Genomic DNA, 21929 nt, shown 5'->3' with positions numbered 1-21929 from the left:
TCTTTAGAAATCTTTAGAAAGATCTGTAGTCCTTAATCTAGAGCAGCTGAATGCAGAGAACAACATGAGTAATCGGCATGACTTGCACTTTTTCTCAACTGGAAACTCTTACAGTTGCTGCTGCAGTTCACACATAAAACCCAGCTGAACGTGAAGAAGTTGTACAGGGTCAAATACACAACAAGCACCTCTGGAGCTGGAGGAGTTTCAGGATGGATTCAGGTAAATGTGAGCTTGGCAGATGGTTTGCTGTTACATGAGGTTGAACTTGGCCCTTTCAACCATCACTGCATCACTCTGCTGCCTCTGCACTGAGTTACAGCACTGAAGGATCCAGTGTCCTCAGCTCAGATTAATCATATCGCCTTAATATTCATAATTATTTTTAAGGAGTGTGTTTGAGGTGAATTTCCAATCACCTTCTCATCCTGCTGAGACCGAACACGATGCAGGAACCAGCCGCTGAAGCAGAAAGAAGAAACTTCAGTTTTACACGTGTGCCCGTTTCACCGCTTAATTCTCAGAAAATTTCAAGCTGAGGACCGACTCTGTGTGCATCTGTGAGTGTGTGTGCAGCAAGATGAATGGTTTTGCATGCAGCTTGCAGGGTGTATTGATGGCTGGCTGTGTCAGACTAAGAGTTTAATTTGGGCCTCAGGAAATTTTCCACTGTTGGTTTTTCCACTCCAGGTGATTCATTAAGAGGGTGGTTACTGTGTGTGCTGTGTTTGCGTGAGCGTGTGTGCACACTCCTGCGTATCAGGGTTTTCCCTCGCCCCATGTAAGATGCATTGAGTTTGCAGTGCAATCTGCCGTATATATAACATCAACATCACTATGTACATGTTTCATAACAAAGGATGCTCTGTAATAAGGCACAGTGGTACGACGTATAAACCACTTTACTGCTTAATTGCAAGTGACCACTACAAACTTTTTCATGACGAACCTGAAAGACAAACAGCGTAGCGATGAAAGCATCGCTCAGTTTTGATTGTTAAGCATACAATGAAAATAACTCGCTGACAAATGATGTGTTTTAATCTAATTTTATGAGCGCAGAAGAAGAAACAACTCGTTTCACAGAAACGCAGGCAGGCTGTTGGATTTACTGAGGCAAAACCCTGTGTGTGTGATTATGTGCATACATGGTTGCACATATGTAGTCTGCCTCTGCTTGTCCGTGTGAGGATGTGTGTGTGTCTGTGTGTGTTTAAGCAGCTGTTTTAATAACAAAGCTATGAGTCGTACTCTCAACAAGAGTTAATCCAGTCTTGGTTGGAGCTTGTAGGCTCAGCAGAACTGCTCTATTGTCTCTCCCTCTCTCTCTGTCTTTTCCTCCCTCTCCTGTCTTTGTACAGAGGATCAGAACGGTAAATTACAGAGGCAAAGAAAATCCACACATACTCTGCTTTCTGTTTTTTATCAGGTTCACAAGTTAACCACAGTGTAGAGCGGTTCACCTGGAGTTTCTGCACAATTCATGATTATTTGTGATGTAGTTCATACATTGTTCAGAGCAAAATGACCGCGGGGTTAAAATACTTTGCAGTCATCCCTACAGCTCTAAATTATGTGTAATTAATGCACTTGTATAGTTTTTATTTAAAGATTGCTCTGCTCTTTGTTCACCTAATCTAAAAGATATTTTCTCACAAAGCTAAAATGTTGAAACAAAGACGATGAGACGTTGGTCCAGTTATAATACTGAAGGTGTCTTTTTCAGTACATGCCTTATCCTTCAGAATACACACACACACACACACACACGAGCACATGTGCTAAAAATTCAGAGAGAATTCCCAGGAAACACTGGGATCTTGGTAACACAGCTGTGCTGCACAAACCACAATGTCACAGGTACATTTTGATGTTGACCAAAAACACACAGAGTGACTGGACGGTTTATTTTCCTCTTCATTAGCAATAACTCTGTTTGCTCGTTGGCACCCACCATGTAGTGCGCTGAGATCATTCTGAGTGCTGAACCAACTGGAAGTTGGCGGCAGCATCTTAAAGGGCACCGAGTTCCTCTTCTGCTATTTTCTTCCCCAGCATCCAATTGATTCTGGCCCTGGGATCTCATTTTCACATATTACACTTCCTCGCAGAGCTGGCCTTCCCACAGCCGACCTCTTTGATATTGTTTTAGTCTTTGTCGCTTGCATGCAATATCCAACGGCTACAGTTTTATGTTAATATGTTTTCAGTCAGTGGATGTCACATTTAGTGAAATGCCTCTCCGTGAAACGTTTGCTCTGTTTATTATCGTTCTATTTTGTCAGAAATGACAAAGCATTACAGAGAAATGTAACACGGCCGATCAAGGAACGTGTCACAGCGTATCATACATGACTGCAGGGGACCACTGCCTCCTTTTATTGTGGCAGTGTGTGTTACCTCTGTCTGAGCCGGGCGACAGCTGACAGCTCCGCTCATCTGGCTTCATTTAGGAGCAGCTCAGTTTGACACTGCAGTCTTGAACATGTTTAGCTGAGTGTGAAGAGATTTCCTGTTGTGTGGTGATGAGTAAAACAGTTGTTGACTCCCTCGCTGAGATGCAGAGGACACACACACACACACACACACAGACCTCTTCACAACCAGACAGAGGTCTGCAGAGATGAAGAAACCTATAGATGTGTGCACACAGTTTTTAGTCACATAGACATGGTGATGGAGAGATGTGGTCGCTGACCTTCATGTGTTTATGTCTCATTGAATTAATCACAACACAGGCAGACTGAGCGGCGGTCTGTGTGTGAGAGTCAGTGTCTCCTCTCCTGAAACAAAATTCATTCAAGCGAAGATTAGTTTCCACTTTCCGGCTGCGTTTTGAGTTCTAAAATTCTTTGGCAAAATAAGATTAAAGTGAAAGTCGATCAATTTATTGATGGAAAGAAAATGAAAAGTGAAGCGAATCAGTTCAAACCAGGCCTGTTTTCTGTTTTTTAAGAAACTTAACGATGAGTATTTATTGTTAAAATTTTATTGGTCAAGTCAAAACCTTCTAAAAACCAAATTAATGCGTCACCAGAACTAGACTGGGATTTGACAGAATGCATCAAACTTTGAAGTTTGTTGGTAACTGTGAGATGAACATCGCTGCAGCCAGGAAAACATTTGAGTCACAGATGTTTGTGGTAGCACACACACTGATGAATCTCTGAGTAAAATAAAAAAGATTGTTGGTGATAAATATATTACGAGCTGACTAAGTCTCTGTCTGATATTAAAACTATTATCACGACATTGTATTATTAGGATGACCCTTCATGAAGCCAGTGTGCAGTTCACTGATCTAATTTAGCACTTTAGAGCTTTTTTTTGAAGGTCTTCATCTGATTTAAGGATTAAACAAATAAAAATGTTGATTCACTGTTTCAGGAGTTTATAGTTGCAGATTTCAGTATCCCTGAGAGGAGCACGACGCTGTATAACTGTCTATAAAAGTCTGGACACTCTGCAAAGTCCTGTGCTTTAATCTTTCTGTTCTTGATCTGTCAGTTTTCACCCTCTCTTCCTGCACGCCACTTCAAGTTCTGAGATAGTTTCAGATTGTTTTGCACACAGCGCATCGTTCTGGTCAGACGGATGTGAGGGTTTTCAGCTCGTGTTTCTTGAGGTAGATTTCGAGGTCTGTTGTGGATCATTTGCTCGTCCTTCTGCAGGACATTTGCATCCAGAAGTCGCTCGTATTTTGTGGAATCCACTCTTCCCTCTGTCCGCATCATGTTTCCCAAGCAGAATATTTCCAACTGGAAAAAACTAAATACTGACTTAGTAGTGGCGTGTTTTATAAGTTCATGAAATAAAACAAGACAGGGCGTTACCACTTAAGGACAGGCTCATTCTAACGTCCGTTTGCTGCAGGGGTCGTATTTACTACAAAATGTGTGATTCTCCCAGAGGGGGTCAGACGTTTGCACACAACTCTCTGTTGATGTTGATGACTCAGTTCTTGCATCAGTATCATATTATATGTGAAACACACCAGCTCCTCACCTTCCTTCCTCTCTGTTTTCAGACCTCTGACCCGTCAGAACATTTTAACAGACAGGACTCCCACACTCAGAGCGGCAGCGGCAGCAGAGCGACTCAGTCCCTCAGCTACAGGAACCCCAGCACCGGCTCCTCCTCCACCCATCAGACGCAGACCCGGGGTTTACCGCAGGACGTCGAGGCGCAGCACCGGGCCTCAGATGGAGGGGTGCCCCCTGGTCTCGCCGGCACCCTGGAACACATCATAGGTCAACTGGATATTCTCACTCAGGTGAGCAGAAGATGTGCCAGTCTTTGATGACTAACAGCATGCCCTGTACTTTAGCTGTGGCGCCCACTCACACCGTTCAGAACAAAAGCTTCCTTTACTTTTCAACCTGTGGGCCAGAGATGGTTTCAGCAGCACCGACTGGAAAAACAAGCTTTTCCCTGTTTGGTGCTGCATCAGACGGACACTCATTACATTTCATTATTTCATCAGCAACCAGGAGGGAATCCTTGATACTGTCCGTACTGAGGTCTGTAGATATGCAGCTGTGTCGCAGTGAAAACATGTTAATGCTGTTTGTACCAGGGATGAAACACTGAGGGAAAAATTCAACTTTCTGCATGAAAGTCCATCTTTGTAACACACACACACCCACACACCCCAGTGCAGCAGCGAACTGTCAGCGCTAACACTAAACTGCACTGACACAAACATTTCCTCAGTCATTCATTCATTTACTACTCAGACTAATTTTATTGGACGTGTGTAATGAGGTCCTTAAGGTGCTTTGAGTTATCACAACATAACAGAAATTATTTTCTTACTAAATCATCTAACCTGAAATAATATGCATACATGCCAACTACATTAATGTCATGTGATTCACAGTTTACATGTTATTTATTTTCTTACTCTCGTTCTAATCTTCTAATCTTAATTATGAACTTCCTACACAACAGACGGAAAGACTGTTGTTGTCTTTATCCAACATGTATGTCAAAATATACACACACACTATACACACACACACACCGTGCTGGCTGTGTTTGGTTAGGCTCTGCTCTCAGTGTGAGTGCTCTCGTGTCTGGTGGAGGCCAGACACAGTTTGAAGCCAGAGCAAACCAGAGCCTGCAGGACTAAAAATAGGCCTGTTAACGAAAACAGAGAAGAACAGCGACCAGTAAAGACCCGACGGTCTGCTTCTTATCGCTTTATGTCGTTTTTTTATGTCTGTTTAGCTTAATAGATGTGATCAGTGATGGATATGGATGAACCTGTTGAGGCTCCACTGTTGGCAAACCAAGTGTAAAAGGGAAATTGCTCAGGTCTTTAGCTGAACGAGCTCTCCAGTCTGGAATTAAATGATCTGAAACAATTACAGCTCCGTGTAAAGGTGTTCCTAACACCTACCTCCAGTTTATTCAGAGTCTGTATCTGCTCTGTTAGTTTCCTCTCTGTGTTAGGATGCTGTAAATTGAACTCAACATATTCTGCAGATGATTAAAAGCCATAATCTCCTTATTTCCATGGAAGGTTTTTGTTGTGACACATGTGCAGCTGTGTCAGACACTGGAAAGAATTGCCCGTTTGTTTTATACTTGGTGCATTCCTGGTATAATCTCATTAACTTTTTATTTTTAATGCCAATCCAGATTTTTCAACCAGCCGGGGGAGGGTTTAATTAAAATAGTTTATTTACATTATTTACAATTATCATGTAATTGCCGCGCATTTCATCCAAGTGTTTAGTTTGAGCTTGTTAAAAGAATCACCAAATAATGAATCACCAGATGTGTGATGTTCTGCCAGAAACCGCTCTCAGATGTTTAATCTTAGGGCAACATCTACGATCCAGCTTTCACCAAATACCAGCAGCTTCTTTGTTACTGTACTGAACCGAGGATCTGTGCATGTTTGAATTAGTGCGCTGTATGTTCATTCAAAACCTGTGTGAATACCACATTAGTGCAGGAGTTGGTCAGAGGTATGAAAAGGGAAGAAAAGAAGAGATGAGGAGTGAGGTGAGGAGGAGGGAGGAGGGCTGGTATTTGTGCGTGGTGCAGGGTTTTATCTGGAGGTTGAGAATGTGCCCTAAGGAGAATGCATCATTCATACATGAGAGCTGGCAGCACTCTGCCTCACTCACTGATAGTAAGAGTAAATGCTTAATGACCTTGCAGAGACGCTGCAGAGACACTTCTTGTGTGTCTCAGTCAGAGGTTTCTCTCTGGCTTTTTTCCTTCTTCCTTTCTTGATCAAGTCCAGCATGTGGGAGCGTTTAATATCGGCCCTGGGCAGCCAGGCAGCCTGCTAACCCCTCCCAGGGTGGTGGTGCCAGCTTCTCCCTTTCAAGCCCACTGAATCCGAGTCCTGATCCCAGATGGACCGTCTGCATCTGGTTTTATCCGTCAGGTCTTTTTTTATTAGGTTTCATTCCTCAGTGATAGAAACATGGATGAACTGAAGTTTTCTTTATGAATTATATGAATGCAGATTCCTCACACTTTCAGCAACTTAAAGGTTGTCGTGGAAAACTGTTGTTCTCGCCTCGATGACTCCCAGTTGTGAGGCCCGTCGTGTATCAGGCCGAGCTGTTGTACCAAAGAGACTCAATAAACAACTGATGTTAAAAACCTTCAAATATAAAGCGCTATTTTAATCACACAAGCGCAGTGACGAGTGTAAAGCAGGAGGTCTTGGACGCACAGACTGTGTGGGCAGGTACAGGCGCACCTGCTGTTTTAGTTCTCTTATGTGCAAAATGATCATAAATCCAGTCACATCGTCGTTCTCATCGCACCAAAACATCTGCACCGATCACAGTAACTCGTGACGACAACAGCTCAACAACCAAAGAATCTTTTTTCCCAGGAAATGGCAGAGAGAGCGGCGCGATGTGACCAGACAGCACCAACAAAGCTGCAGACGGAGACAGATGGTGCGGGGATTTTTTTTTTTTAAACAGTTAATTAGTACAATGATGATAGAAGGAAATAATTAAAAAATTGTGTGGTGAGGCAGTTTATACGATCGCATTAATCTGGTGCAATTTTAATTCTACTAAACTGTCACATCGTATCTGCCACCTGTTTGGGCCTCTCCTCCCACCTGGTCGCACAGTTAGTGTGCGCTGCGTTTGGCATCAAAACACCACGCAGACGGGCAAAGTGAGCTTCAAGATCAGGAAAATACCAAACCGTCGAGTGTCTGTTGCGCTGGTTGTTGAAAAAATCAGGCCTGAAAATATGAGACATAAAAAAGCGAGGCAGAAAGTCTAATTACAAGAGAAAAACACTACAAATAAAGAGATGAAATGACAGTGTGTGTGTACATTTTATCAGTGAGTTCAAAGGAAACCTTGAGATTCCCTCTGAGCTAATGAATGAGACGTGAGACTGAGGAATCTCAGGCTAACGTTGAGAGATAATGCAGCAGGTAGCACACTGAGAACAGGCCATGACACATTCATCACCACCTGATCTGCTGCTTTATACACAGTGTAGTTCAGACCTCCAGTAGTTAGATATGATCTGCATTATGTTGAGGCACAGATGTAACAACTCCATCAGACCACTGGAACTTAAAATAGTTATGTAATAGACTATAATGCTCAGGAAACTGTCAGTGAAGCACAAAATCAGCTGCTTATTGCCGAGGCCTCTCTCAAACCCCAAAGTCTAATTTGCTTAAAATAGAGTGAAATATTTGGCGACGTGCCTGATAGAGGCAAAGTGAACCCATGATACCTGTTATTTCCTAAAAATACAGACGACATAAAACGTCTCTATCCTACAAAAGGTGCTCGTTTTTTTAAACGAGAAACGAGCTAACACCCTCGTTCTAATTTCTCTTCAGCTCTGGTTAATATGGAGGCTTAAATTACTGCCGCCCATCCTCTGGAGATCAGGCTGACTAAGCAACATTATTTATTTCTGCGCTATATTCCTGCTCCCTTTTATAAGTCTATTCCGCAGCATTATTTTTCACTATTACAGCTCTTTGTAACTCTAATAGACGAGGAGACTGAGAGGGAAGATGATGAATTATTCAACATTAGACTGAATCTTCCAAAGCCACAGTTTGCTGTGTTAGCTGCTTTTCACTTGTCTCCCCTCCCTCCCCTCTCTCTTTTCCATCTCCCTCTGTCTTATAATTCATCACTCTTACACGTCCTCTCGCACTGAGCTGCAGTCCTCTTCTTTCACACTCTCCCTCTTAATTACGAAGAATCCTGAATGAACAATCGCTCAGTTTCATTTACTAATTCAAGTGCAGCAGCTCCCTCTCCTCCTCAATAGCCCGTTAAACATTAGTTTACTAAAGAAGATTTAATGAATTTTGAAGAAACTGTAACAGCAAGTGTTGTATTGAATCAGCATTTGCCTCGCGCTGTAATTCCCCCAAACTACCAGAGTATCCAACCACAGTTCAGCTGCAAGTGGAGTTACAAGGAACATTAGGAGAAAGAGAAAGAAACATCTTTCACCACGTTTCCTCACAGCTGTTTCTTAGAAATTCTTTCACCAGTTTCTGTGATTAAAGTGCAAGTTCTTGATTTTTACAAACCACTAAACTGCTCACTAACCGAACGCTCTTTGAAGAATTGTGAAATTTTCACCACAGAGTTTCAGATTTTAAGAAACTTGAAGAGCTCTCTGATCAGTGTGTTTATAGTCGCGCTGTGGGAGAATGAAACCCTTTCTCTTAAAATGGCTCCCAGGCCAGTTGATTTACTTTTTCTCTGAGCTGTAGTGAAACAAAGAAAGAAGTGACAATAATCCTGCAACATGCGTTAAGATGTATCTTACTGTAAATACTGTAAATTTTAAAATCTGTTAATGACTCGTTAAAAATATGCAGAACAGAGGCTGGGTCTGTATGTAGGCCAGTATCTGCATATTTTAATAATATTGGTATCAGTGTTTATGTCGACTGATGAGCAGAAAGAAACCGCAGTCAACAGAAAATTAATACACAACATTTGTAACTTGTTCTGTTTTTTATGAATATAAACTGAATGTCTTTAGCTTCTGGACTGTTAGTCGTTCAAAACAAGAAGTTTATTCTGAGGTTTTATAGACCAAACGTTTTATCAGTTAACTGTGGAAATAATGGCCAGATGAACTGATAATAAAGATGATTTTTAGCTTCAGTCCCACCATAGTTTGCAGCAACTGACAAGTTTATTTTTCATTCAGTGCAAACTCTGACATCAGTTCTTTAAAAAACAAATTTTTACAAAAATGTTTGTTTTTGTTGAGTGTTTATATAAATAAATAAAACAATGTCATAATAATGTATCATCATCATTTAAAAAAAAACTTATAGTGGAAAATGTTTAGAGTCACCTCATGTCTTAGTGATGCCTTCACTCATTCATTTCAGCCCGTACTTGCTAATGCTATGCTAACAGGCTAACATTAGCCTCAGGCCTCCTCTGCTTTACAGCTACCTACTAATATAATTGATGTTTGTACGTGAGTTGTTTTTTTTTTTTCATAGTAAATCATCAGCTCCACGGTGTTCATCAGATGATGATGGAGCTCACATCAGTTAGCTTGATCCAGAGAGAAGAACTGACGCTGCCGCCTCTCACCAGCACCAGCTCGTCTTCCTTTGACTTTCAGACCATTGTAGCGTGGATCATACCAAAGCTATGAGGACAGTAACGCTCAGGGCGATGGAGAGTATAATGTGTTCTGGAGAGAAAAGAAAAACAGCTCGCTCTATTTTTAGCAGCATAAAGATTTGGTTTCTACTCCAGATGAAAACTATAGGCCCGTATAATATTGCTGCTGCCTGGGGACACGTGCAGGATCACACACACACACAGCAGCAGCAGTGGCTGGCTGAGCTGAGGACTGGGTAGCCATATCAGGTTGGTAAGATAAACAGGGGAGTATTGATCTAGAAAACAGAGACAGGCAGAGAGGAGGAGAGAAAGAGGAAATATAAACCCTTTCTCTCACATGATGCATGAAATAGCAGGAGATGCTATCGAGCCTGATGACCCAAAAGAAAACACCACGCGCCCACACGCTGTTGAACTCGTTGGCGTGCGATGCGTATGTTGGGCTGTGAGATTATCGGAGAGATTCGGCCATCTTTGTCAGTTCCTTTGTGATTACGTGTTGGAAATGATGAAGAACGATGAGGTTGAATGATCAGATCAAGATCCTCTGCAGTGTTTAAATGCTTTGCAGTCATTTCCCAGGAAACCTGAGTTTACATGATTGTTTTTGATAATCTATCAAGAGCTGAAGTGAAAGAACAACTTCTGGTTTCTGTTTGCTCAAATGCCACTGACATTTGGAGGACAGCAGTGTGTAAACATTTTATAGTAAACCCTGACCCCAGAGTGATGAAGGAAAGACTCAGTAAGTTAGAAAAGTGGATCGACTGGTTTAGTGTTTTTGGTGAAGCTGAACTGTAAATGTCAAAATGAAACTGAATGATTGAGAGTGAGGGGAAAAAGAGTGTCAGTCTGTTTATGATAAGATAATTTGGTTAGAATAACCACTGACAGTTAATCAGCCTGGAAACCAGACCAGTCAGCGAGTCCATGTTTTTCATTAACAGCCAAGATGGCAGCCTCTGATGTGACATTAACAAATGAACTGAACAGAAGATCTTCTCTAAAAGAAGAATAAACAACTGCACTAACAGTGTTTGGCGAGTTGTCGCTCAGCGCTGCGTCACACGTTTCATTGCTCTGATTGGCTGTAGGTTTGTCCAGTGGCATTCTGGCCTGTGACCGTTGATTTCAGACACATTCACGAGGCTGCAGTGGAGTTTGAGTGTTTGTACGTCCTCTGATTTTGTTGCTTTTAACTCTTTTACGTCTCTGTTTGTACTTCATCTTTTCCACGACGACATAAACACATGCTTTGGTCGTCGTCTCATCAAACAAATAGGTCTTTAGAGATTCTGCAGAGCAAGGGCAGAATAATACTGAAGAAAGTGAAGTTTCATTTTTCATCTTCTTAGCTAATCAAGTAATCTTAAGAAAAAGAACAATGAATATTTGCGACGAAGATTTTTTCAGTAGATTATGTGATTATAAGCAGTGTCCTGATTGTATCAAGTGACCATTAAAGGACGGTGAGAGAGAGACGTTCCTGGAACAGAAATGAAATCAGAGATGGTGAGAAAGCGTACCATCAAGATCATATTATAAGAGGTACATATCCTATTATAGCTTTGAGTTACCCACTGTGTCGTTTTAATGAATTAACCCATTATCAGATTATTTTTCAATGAAACAGTTTTACACCTGAAAGCTTGAGAGAGTCGACCCCGTCTGAGGGAACTGGTTTGTTTCTTCGTGTCCTCCACATGTCTCTAATACACAGCTGGTTATATTTTGATGAATGCTCGAGGAGTGACTCATCTCTCCGCTGCTTTCTAGCAATTTCAAAATTACCCTCGCTGGCACAAGGAGAGACATAAAATTACAGGTCGAGACACGTTGACATATCTTCCTCTCACCAGCCCAGATCTGGAGAGTCTCATCTATCAGGGGGTTGACGTGTTTACTGTTCGATTGTTCCTGCCTTTAACCAAATTTTTGTTGCCAAGCAGTGCTGTCCAGAGCTGCACAGGCCCCTGTGTTTGTCACCAGGCAACATCAGCTCAGTAAACAATTATGTCAGAGATGCAGAGGGAACTGCTGCTACTTTAGTGTTTCCAGAAGACTCATTCAGATTACTGTCAACTTTTTTTGTAAAATGAGTTGTCTAATACAACTTCCCAGAAGTCAGTTTGTCATCTTCATGAAGACATTTTCACATTCCTTTATTACGTAGTGAGTAGTAAATTAAAAGTAGAAAATTTGTTTTATGTGTTTGTGAGGAGCAAAACGCCAAGGACGCATCAGTGAATCATCACTTTAGACCCATGTCCCTGTTTATCATGTTGGCTGCATAATTATAATTATAAACCAAGGCGAGTTTATCTGAGGACGTTTAAAGTGCTTTAAATACAGATACAAATAAGAGGACAGGAATTCATCTACGGCGCAGTTACACTTAATTCAATAAAAGAAAAATAAAGGGCAATGGAAGAAATGGATTCATCAAAGATACGAGAAAAGGTTTAATTAAATTAGGAAGTGACTGATGAGGTGCATTTATCATAAAACTGTTTACACGATCAACCTTTAAAAGAACATACAGTGAAAAAAGTATGATGATACCAACCAGAGAGAATAGTTTGATCCTTTTTTTGTTGTTCTCTACGAGTGTCATGAACATCTTTATAAAATGGAGGATTGGTCTTGGACTTTAAGTTGCAACCCTGCAGCAGGACATCTAATTATATAAATATATATAAACATTTAATCATAATAAATAGTTTATAACTCACTGTAATGTAGCAGATATAAGTTTATTAATATATTTGTAACAGCTCTAACTCCTCCTGGAGGCTTAATGGCTGCTAATAACAACATTACAGTGTGTTGCAAACTCTGTATTGCAAAACAGGAGGACTCATCATCAGGATCTCAGTTCCTGGTATTCAACCCTAGTTTTGATTCCAAGTACTGTTACCTGACTTGTTCTTAAACATCTAAGGAACTCTGACTCATTTTTATATTTCACAAGACTTTCCAAAAAGATGCCTCAAAGCAGCAGCATTCAAAAAAACTTTTTTATAACCATTACTGGAAGCTAGTGTTCAGACTGAGACGTTGTAGTAATGTGCTCCTGGTCCCTGAAGGCATGAATCAGTTTGACTGATCGTACGTTAAAAGCGAAACAGCATTAACAGGAATAACAACAACAGACAAAAAGGAACAAAAGCAGAGACAAACAGGAAAGACAACAGTGGACTCATCATGCTAACAGCGTTTAACAAGTTTATCTGGACATGAATCCTCTGATTTGTTTTAAATGATAAAAGGCTCCGTCCTGGAGGAGTCCACTCTCTCTCCTCAGCGATCTGTTCATCCAGGTGAAGATCACACCTGGAGGCTCCCCTGATTAACAGGCACACAGAGCTCAAACGTACCAGCACAGATACACAACAAACGCCGTCGCTGTTGGGAGGATGCTGAGAGGAAAAGTATGTCGCGCTGTGATCTCACTACCCACACGCGCCCCGTCCTGTGTCGGAAAAGCGACTTTCTTGTATTCTGTTGTGTGTGTAAGTGTGTTTATGCAACCGTGTGCGAGAGAGAGAACAAGAGAGAGTGCGTGCCAGACACAGAGACTCTGCTGTTTTCGGCTCAGGCAGCAGATCTCTCCACGATAATCAGCTGGATTGTCTTGCACGCACAACATCTGTCTCAAACGCACACAAACTGCCTCTTTCACACACACAAACACAGCCATTATATAGTCATTACTGTCAGGCTGATGCTGTACAGCCCTCTCTAACATGCTCCGTCTCTCTCATCCATCTCCTTCCTTCCCCTCCTTTTGTCTCGGTCCTCTCCTCCATCGTCCTCTCTCTCTCCTCCTTTTCCCTCCTCCAGACGGTGTCGATCTTGGAGCAGCGGCTGACGCTGACAGAGGACAAGCTCAAGGAGTGTCTGGAGAATCAGATGGAGATCGGCCTGCACCTCCAGAGACGAGACGAGGCCTAAAGATGGCGGCTGGCAAAACAGGTTGAGCTGCGGTGTGACGGGAAATGGGGTCACATCAACACCAGAAACACAAACCCACGTCACTGTGGTTAGATCGCAATAAAATGCTCGGTCCTACACACACAGCTGCGCGTTCACACATTCAACAAGGACTTGACCTGAACCATTTTCCTGACTGGACTTTAAACGCACCCTGAGCCTTACTGCTGATGGTTATTTTACAAAGAGAGATCAGAAGTGAAGGAGGTGAATATTAGAGAAGTTGTGCTGAGAGCGCAGTCGCTTTTTCTGCTGACGAAGGACCTGCTGCTACCAGTCACTCTGTGTGTGTGTGTGTGTGTGTGTGTGTGTGTATACACAACGGCTGCCTGTACAAATGTGTACACACATGCAGGAGACTTTCATACTCGCCTGTGCACCGCGCACGTGTTTGTTTTTCTGTTTGTGTGTGTGCAGGCTGGCACAGAACAGCATCAGTTAAATGCTCTCTTTTTAATTGAAAAGCACATACGCTGTATAACGTGCACACAAACAAAATGTCCACAGGGCACAGCCGTCGTTTTAGCAGCACTCAGACCAATGCATTAATTTTAAATTGGAGACAGAGGCTCATTGAAAAACTCATTAAAATAGGAACCTTTTTTTTATTATCAGGCTCGTTTTGACCTTATTCAATCTGTCGCCTGCAGATACTGTTTTTTTTTGTTCTTCTTCCATCATAAGTAAAAGTCCAGACAGTTTTAAATTAATCAAACAGTTACTGCAGAGTTAATACAGTGCCTTTATTTTGTCTTACACGAAGGAACTTGATTTAATTGGTGCAGTTTTCTTGTTGTTTTTGTTCTGTATTTTTCTTACTGTCAACAAAAGAGCAAAACCAACAATTAATTCATCCTCATCACGAGTCACAGTGAAGCTGAAGCCTGGTTTATCTCCTCTGTGTTAGACCTCTGCCCTTGGTGACACGTCTCTACGTTACAGAGGCACTGAAGTTTGTTTTGAGTCATTACCACAGATATTGTCTTGCTCGTTAGTGCAGATACTGACCTTATTAGACCGTGATGAAACCGATCCACATTAAATACAGTTTGTTTGTCAGTTTGCAGTGACAACTCAGTCTTTAGTGCGAGGGACAAAAAAAATAGTCCCCAACAAACACACTCTTTGCTTTATTATGAGTAAAGAAGAAGCAGTGTCCATCTGTTTTGGGATTTGAATATTATTCTATGAAGGAGAACATGTAGGAAACCATATATTTGTGACCAGGAACAAACCGGCAGACAGGTTAGGTGAGTCTGAAAGTCCCGAGACGGATTTACACATTGTTGGTTTTGGCCTTCTCATGTGATTTGTTGACAGTGAAGAAAATATTGAGGGTAATGTCATCCTCACACTGTCTCCTTCAGAGTAATGGTGCTTTTGCTTTGGCTCTGAGTTAGAGTTTTTTTACCCGGTGAGTGCAGAGCGCCTGGTTGTAATTACTGCAGTTTGAAAGATAAGCGTCTTGTTCCGTCCCTTTACATCCTGTGTCTGAAACTTTTATACGCTGAAAGTAACTTATTGTGTACCTTTTTAATAAATGTTTTCAGTTTCTTATCTCTGACTTGAAATTAGTTGATAAAACGAGTCCGGTTCCTCTTCCATAACATGGAGCTTTGTTTGCGTATCGAGTGAGAGAGAGTTTATTTTCAGAAGCGTTGCCAAAACGATGAGGTCACCGTTTCTCTTCCTCTCTGATCAGTCCACAGAACCCGAGCAGTAACCCGAGAAATCACGGCTTCCCTGTCTTTATTGTCCTCAGCAGAAACGTTAAGGTGATGATACCTGAGCCGCGTCATCCGTCGATGACGGCGAGCGGTTTTCAACCCTTTCTCGGCCAGATTCTGAGTGATGATTTATTACAAAAGCGTGGGGGTGGCAGCTAAGCACGCCGGCCCTGCTTGTGTCCAAAATCCTTATGTTTCACCCCCTGAGTAATTTACGTAACCTGACCACTGATGCTGGATCAGTACTTTTATTTTTAGAAGCTTCAATGAAAATGAGCCCGAGGCTGCGCTCAGACGCACGCTGTGACTTCAACAGTTAAACCATAAAAGAACGACTCATTCACTTGAGTGTCTTTTATTTTTTTATTTTACACAGTGGTAATATGTTTACATACTGAAGTAAGGAGTCATACTGAGTCCTGTTGTGGAGGCCTCGGTCGCTCTCAGGGAACAGTGTGGCGTCATTAAAAAGGGGGGAAAAATATTAATGACTGTTTCTTTAAGACCCAGCTCAGGCTCCGCACTGATGGAAAAAGAAGAAAAACAAAACCGGAATTCTGGAGCTGTGCTGCCGGGCCCACGCTCTTCCTTCCTGTCTGGGGCCCGTGGACACACACACACACACACACACACACACACACACACACTTAGACACTCATGCCAGAGAAAACGGTTCCCTTTACTATGGGCCTCAACCAGACGGCCTGCCAGGAGCTGTAGCAGAGAGGAGGGGCTGAAAGAGTGGGTTCAATAACTGCTAAGCTTGACTCTGTTTGTGTGTGTGTGTGTGTGTGTGTGTGTGTGTGCACGCTCTCGTATGTCTGTCTTTCAGAGGACCAGATTTAGTTTTAGTCCATGGGAGAAGTGTTTTTATAAAGTCAGTCAGCCGTTTTCACCGTTCAGAGTTTAGATGTAACTAAGTACATTCTATGTAGGTGTAGTTTTGAGGTACATTTCACTTTATTTATATATAATCAACTAACTATGATGCATTGTTATGGTCTATGTTACCCCGCTGTATGTAAAGTTTTACCAGCTTTACCAGCTGCAGCATCATTAGTAATGTTTACACATTAATGCATCAATAATTCAAACTGAATAATATAATATAGATCAGTCTAAAATGGGCTGTTCACCTTTTGCTTTTGGTGCAGTATTTCTACTTTTACTTCAGTGCGATATGACGTCATTTTTACAGTTTGCTGGGATTTTAAAGGCAAAGCTGTTAATCAAGGAAATAAGGGGCAGATTGTTCCAGCTCTTTCAGCCCATTCAGGTTTGGCTGTGGTTATCTTCAGCTTCCTCATTCATCTGAATGAGGCCAGTCTGGTGACACAACAGGGCATCTGGGAAAAAAAGTTGAACCTGACTCAACTTTTGTCGCAACGTGATGTGAAGACACTGTGCTGGCTAGTTAAACAGACACAAACACACATCGTAGATTATTCTGTAACGTGACATTCTGACGTTTACCTCCTGTTTTAAAATCCTAAAATCACCGGTACCTGAAGCAACAAACTCCCCCCAGAGCAGCCCACTGACGGCTGGGGTTAGAGATTTACAGGTGATGGTTGGGTCAGAGAAGGTCCTCACAAGTATAACTGTACAAATGTGTGTGTCTGTGTGTGTGTGTGTGTGTGTGTGTGTGTGTGCGCATCAGAAAGAAAAAAAAGAAAAGAGAAGTTGGAGAGCGAGCCTCTGTAATATGTAGCCCATGTGTGGCCCACAAGTGTGTGTGTGTGTGTGTGTGTGTGTGGGAGGGGGTTGGTAATCCTATGAGGAGAACATCTGGATATGTTTTTCCTGGTGTGCTGTGGTTGCTGCCACTGCCTGCCTGTGTGTGTGTGTGTGTGTGTGTGTGTGTTGTAGTGTTTCTGTAGTTCAGTGTGTCAGGCCTTTGTACTCTCTCGCTCTTCTCGGCGTTTTGTTTCCTCAGACATTTTGTCGTATTCTGACAGATTTATCGAGATGATACGCGGCCGCTCGGACGGCAGAGCGGCTGCAGCAGGTGGAGGCTGCGCTGCCGTACATAGTTTCACTGTGGCTGAAAAACAGGCAGTTTTCCCAAAACATCCACTGCCAGTGTGTATTCTTAGAACTACACGATGTACTAGTCTGTGATATAAATTGCCTTTGCTGACCAGAACACTTAAATGATCATCTCATCAGTGTGGTGGTAGTGCTTTTAGGTACTTTTTGTACTTTCTGTAGTTCTAGGAAACAAACGAGAGGCGGTCTGTGGATACAAAATACACAGAACAGTTTTGAGGAACCGCTGTAAAATAACATAGAATAACCCCGGCGTTTGGAAACTATAGGCTGTGATGTACAAGAGTTTCCAGTGAGTCACTGCAAGGTCAGACGTTGGTGCATAGGTGTGCATTTTAAAGAGTGTTCAAAGGAACATGAGCTAACAAATGCATCAGAGGAAGCCACGTCGGTTTTGTCCAATTTTCCAGTGCGTTAATGTTAAAAAAAAAAAGTAGAATTATTTTATCCAGAACCAGAACACAGCTTAAACAAACTAATAAATACTGGTTAATGTGCAGGCAGCTTAATAATGTCCCACTTCTGAAGCAGTGTTTGCAACAGTTCAGTGTTAAATCGCAGAGACAGAGCACCTAACCCCACTAACAATAAAACATTAATACACTTTTATAATGTAAAACATTTAAGAGCAGAGATGCTACTTCAAAAACTAAAGTCACTTTATTCAGAATGTGGCTGTTGTTTAGACCAGAAGATCCCAAACTGACTAAATGCTAAAATGTGGTGATGAATGACCTGATACCTCAAATAATTAAAGATCAGTTGCTGCTTCTGAAGGTGTGACAGGGAATGTGGATGAGGAATAATACAGCAAAGGAGTAAGAAGTTTTATTCTGTTCAAGTCTACTGAACCATTTCTTGGGAGAAACCTTGACATGGTGTTTACATTATTTTATTATCCACCACCTGTTTGAATGTTATGCATGTGGATGTTGGGGAAATCCATCTCTGAGTTTACAAACCTGGACTAGTGACAGAGTACAGGTGCACGACTTCACTGAAGTCTTTATAGTTTTGTCACAGAAAAGTTTAAATGAGGAGAAACGTGTTTGAGCCTCCGTCCCGTCATGTCCTCTCTGACCACTGCTGGATTTTGGCAAAACTCCCCTGTGCCTCATTTCCTGCTTCACCCCTCACCCCCTCCCCCCACTCCTCATCGCCTCCCACTCCCTCCCCCTCTGAGACTGAGCCGTGCTTGTCGGCAGTGGCTGAGGTTTGGCGCTCTGCTCCTCCAGCCCACGCTTCGAGCTTCTGCTCCAAAACCATCTTTTCCATTCGATCCCAATGGGAGTGAATGGATGGAGGGAGTGAGGTTTCTTTCTTTTTTTTCTTCTCCCCCCTCGGTTGTAAGACGATACAACAAAAAAAGGTTTTTAATCTCGTTGACCAACTAGCCTGAAGCCGCACTTTGTCTAAAAAGCAATTCCAGCTGCCCTCTTATCAGCAGCAGATCTCTGGATTCATCTCAGTGGGCAAAAACTTCACTTTGTTCACATCCGTCTCGGCAAAGATTTTCATTCTATACACATCTATAATTTGGTTTTACTAAATATATAGTTAGTACCACTTCAATTCTGAGAAAAAGTCCTCACAGCAGAACATGAAACTTTAGTTCAGCGGTACAACTTAAATCCTCCAAGGTCAGCACACATGCTCAGGTAACACAAATAAAACCAGCTCCTACACACTTCAAGGTGTGTAAATGTGAAAACTGATGACCTACTTTACAACGCCCAACCCATAAAACAAACCGGGTGATAACTCGAGAACACCTGCCCGCTTCTCAAAGCCTCGCCTCACCTTAACCTCACCTGCCTCTCTAAAGGTCGACCACTCTGACACATGCCCACGATATTTAAGGCGGACTTTAACCAGAAATATAACACAGAGCTGCAGCTGAACCGAGCTCATTTCTGGGGTAAAACTTTTATAAGGCTTGCGTAACAATGCCACAGCTATGTCATGAAAACTGCAGGGAAGAGGAAAAGATTTCAGATGTGTGGCTGTGTGATCAGCTGATATAATTTACAGGAGACAAATACCGCACTAAATCCCTTCATTACTTCTTAAAGTAATGAAGGGATTTTTTACATATGTCACATTTAAAGATCTTTAGTCTCAGAAAAATGAGAATTCACCTTCAAAACACCATTTCTGTGGATTTACACTGTGAAGATACAACGCTATCGTCTTACCGTGCTGTGGTTGTAATAAGATCTCTCAAGGAGCAACAACTTTAAAGTGACTGAAGCTGAAACGATGAGTTGGTAAATTGTCAATCAACAGAAAATTAATTAACTTTGATTAATCACTGAAGTCTGTTTTCCAATAGTCTGTCGAACATTCATTAGTTCCACCTTCTCAGCTGTGAGGATTTGCTTTGTCGGATGTGATCGGCTGTTTGTGATTTAGCTGTTGACTGAGCAAAACAAGCAATCTGAAGACGTGGACTCTGGGAAATTATGACGAGTATTTGTAACTATTTTCTGACATTTTCAGGACAGAATTTTTGCATATAAATCAGGAACGTTCATTATTACCTCTCAAACCATAAGACTTCAGGACCTTTCACTCTTTGTGACCTGCTACATATATGTTTATCTTAGTTCCACAAATAAATGCTCATTAGACGAGTCCTGTAGCTGTAACCAAACACAACAAATGATTTGTCACGTTCACATACAGTCTGACAGTCAGATGTTTCACTGTGTATAAACCTTAACCTGGTGGATTAATGTGTTGATGCGAGTCACCTCCTGCGCAGGAAAGTGAAACTCTGGAGGAGATCCGACAGATCGTTCGAGTTATTCGTCCACCTTTGACCATCTGTCTTTACGGCCCGGCCTCTCAGCTGTCATAGTGATATAATGGGGTGAGGCTGAAGGTGTGTGTGAGTGTGTGAGAGAGCGAGGTGAGGACTGAGTTAACACACGATGACTCACCTTGGTGCTTTTACAATCTTGCCTACATAGGAACAGTGTGTTTGCTCTGCAGGTTGTTAGATACAGTGGGCGGGGTGTAGAGTACAGGTGGTTTTAAAAAAAGATTTAACAATCAAATATAATGAGTGGCACAGAATTAATGCTGCTTTTGTCACGTCGGCTCAGTGATTTATTAAACACTCACTTGGACTGTGATCAAAACCAGCTGAATGTGTTTCCTGGAGCTGATCCCGCAGCTCAGTGATGTTAAGGACAGGTTGGGTGACTTCGTTTTAGGACAGATTTCTACCTTTAACTCTTTGACGGACCCTAAATCAAAGAGGTACTTTCCCAGTTCCTGATCACTTACCGCCCTGTGATAACTTTGTCTCTCAACAATGATACACCTACAACTAATTTACCTCAGCAAACACAGTCTGAGGTGACTCAAAGCACGTGATAAGACCTACGGAAAAATTACCACAGCTATAGATTCCGTCTTTTCAGGAAGGTGTTCGTAGTGTTGCTCTCGGTTAGCATCGCCCTGGTTCACCTAACAAAAAGCTAGTTGAATTTTTCCATTTGTTTTTGGATTGTTGCAGAAAAGAAGCTGTGATCAACAAACGTTTAAGACACTTTAATGTTTTGTTCTGCAAAAACATCACTCTGATGATTTGATGTCGTCTCCACCACTAAGCTTCCAACCTCTAACTTCATTTAGCTCTGAGCTCTTCTCAAACCACAATCTTTTCAGATTTGACGTAGTTTTAACGAGTGCTTTAGTACAGCAGCAACATACACGACTCAGAACCTGGTCTCCATTGTCTGAGTCCTGTGCTTCGTCAGGGCCGACCGTCGACCCGTGACCTCCTCCCTGTGACCGCTGTGAAGTGTAAGGCCGTCGGTAAACTTCACACAAAGTCCCTCAGAAAAAAACCCACAGTCATTAATCATTGATTACTGCTAGAGCGAGGAGATTTCATCCAGATGTCCATCAGTATAAACCAATGTTCATCATCGTCACTCAGTCAGCTCCTCTTCCAATCCGTTCTCCATCTGTCTCTCACAGTCGGCCTCTACATCTCGCCATCTCTTTCTGTCTTTTTCTGGTCCTGAATAATGAGTTCAGTTGAGAAACATCTCTGTGGCTCAGGATTCACAGCGTAAGCATGCGTTCACTGCTCTACAACAGACACACACTCTATAAACAACTTAAACACACACCTCCACACCTGGACCTTCTCTGAGATCCCTAAAAAATTCATCGCAGCCGGCGCTCGCACACTTCCACCCAAAGACATCAGCATCAACACTGGCTCACTTTTTACTTGTGCGCTCCACCAGTTCACCCGATGATCTCATCCCAGATGTTTGAGCAGCTGTCTTTGAGACAGCGTTCGGTTATTTTATGACATTTGTCCAGCGTGTTAGCTGGCTCTGGATGTTCAGGACAGGTAGCTACATACACCTGCGAAATGCTCGGTCACATTTTTTAATTTTTGCATCGTCTAAAACCTCACCGCAGAAATATAAGTGTGATAACATAATAATTTAGATTGTTGTTTCAGTTCTGTTGTCACCTCTTGCTTCTTGAACCTTTGTAAAGACAGAAAATG

At 42.2% G+C, this 21929-nt stretch overlaps 1 protein-coding gene across 1 annotated transcript in view; it reads left to right on the top strand.

Moving 5' to 3' along the window:
* poc1a (POC1 centriolar protein A) overlaps window positions 1-15173 on the top strand; it is a 33738-nt gene extending 18565 nt beyond the window's left edge. The window contains 2 exon segments of the mRNA XM_018688179.2: window positions 4028-4273; window positions 13467-15173. Coding sequence (XP_018543695.1) covers window positions 4028-4273; window positions 13467-13577 — 357 coding nt within the window. The 3' untranslated portion in view covers window positions 13578-15173.
* The last annotated feature ends 6756 nt before the right edge of the window (window positions 15174-21929 follow it).

Source organism: Lates calcarifer, linkage group LG12 (assembly GCF_001640805.2).
Source record: "Lates calcarifer isolate ASB-BC8 linkage group LG12, TLL_Latcal_v3, whole genome shotgun sequence".
Lineage (NCBI taxonomy): Eukaryota > Metazoa > Chordata > Actinopteri > Centropomidae > Lates > Lates calcarifer.
Note: the sequence above shows the minus strand (reverse complement) of the source record. Positions and strands in the feature narration are given on the sequence as shown.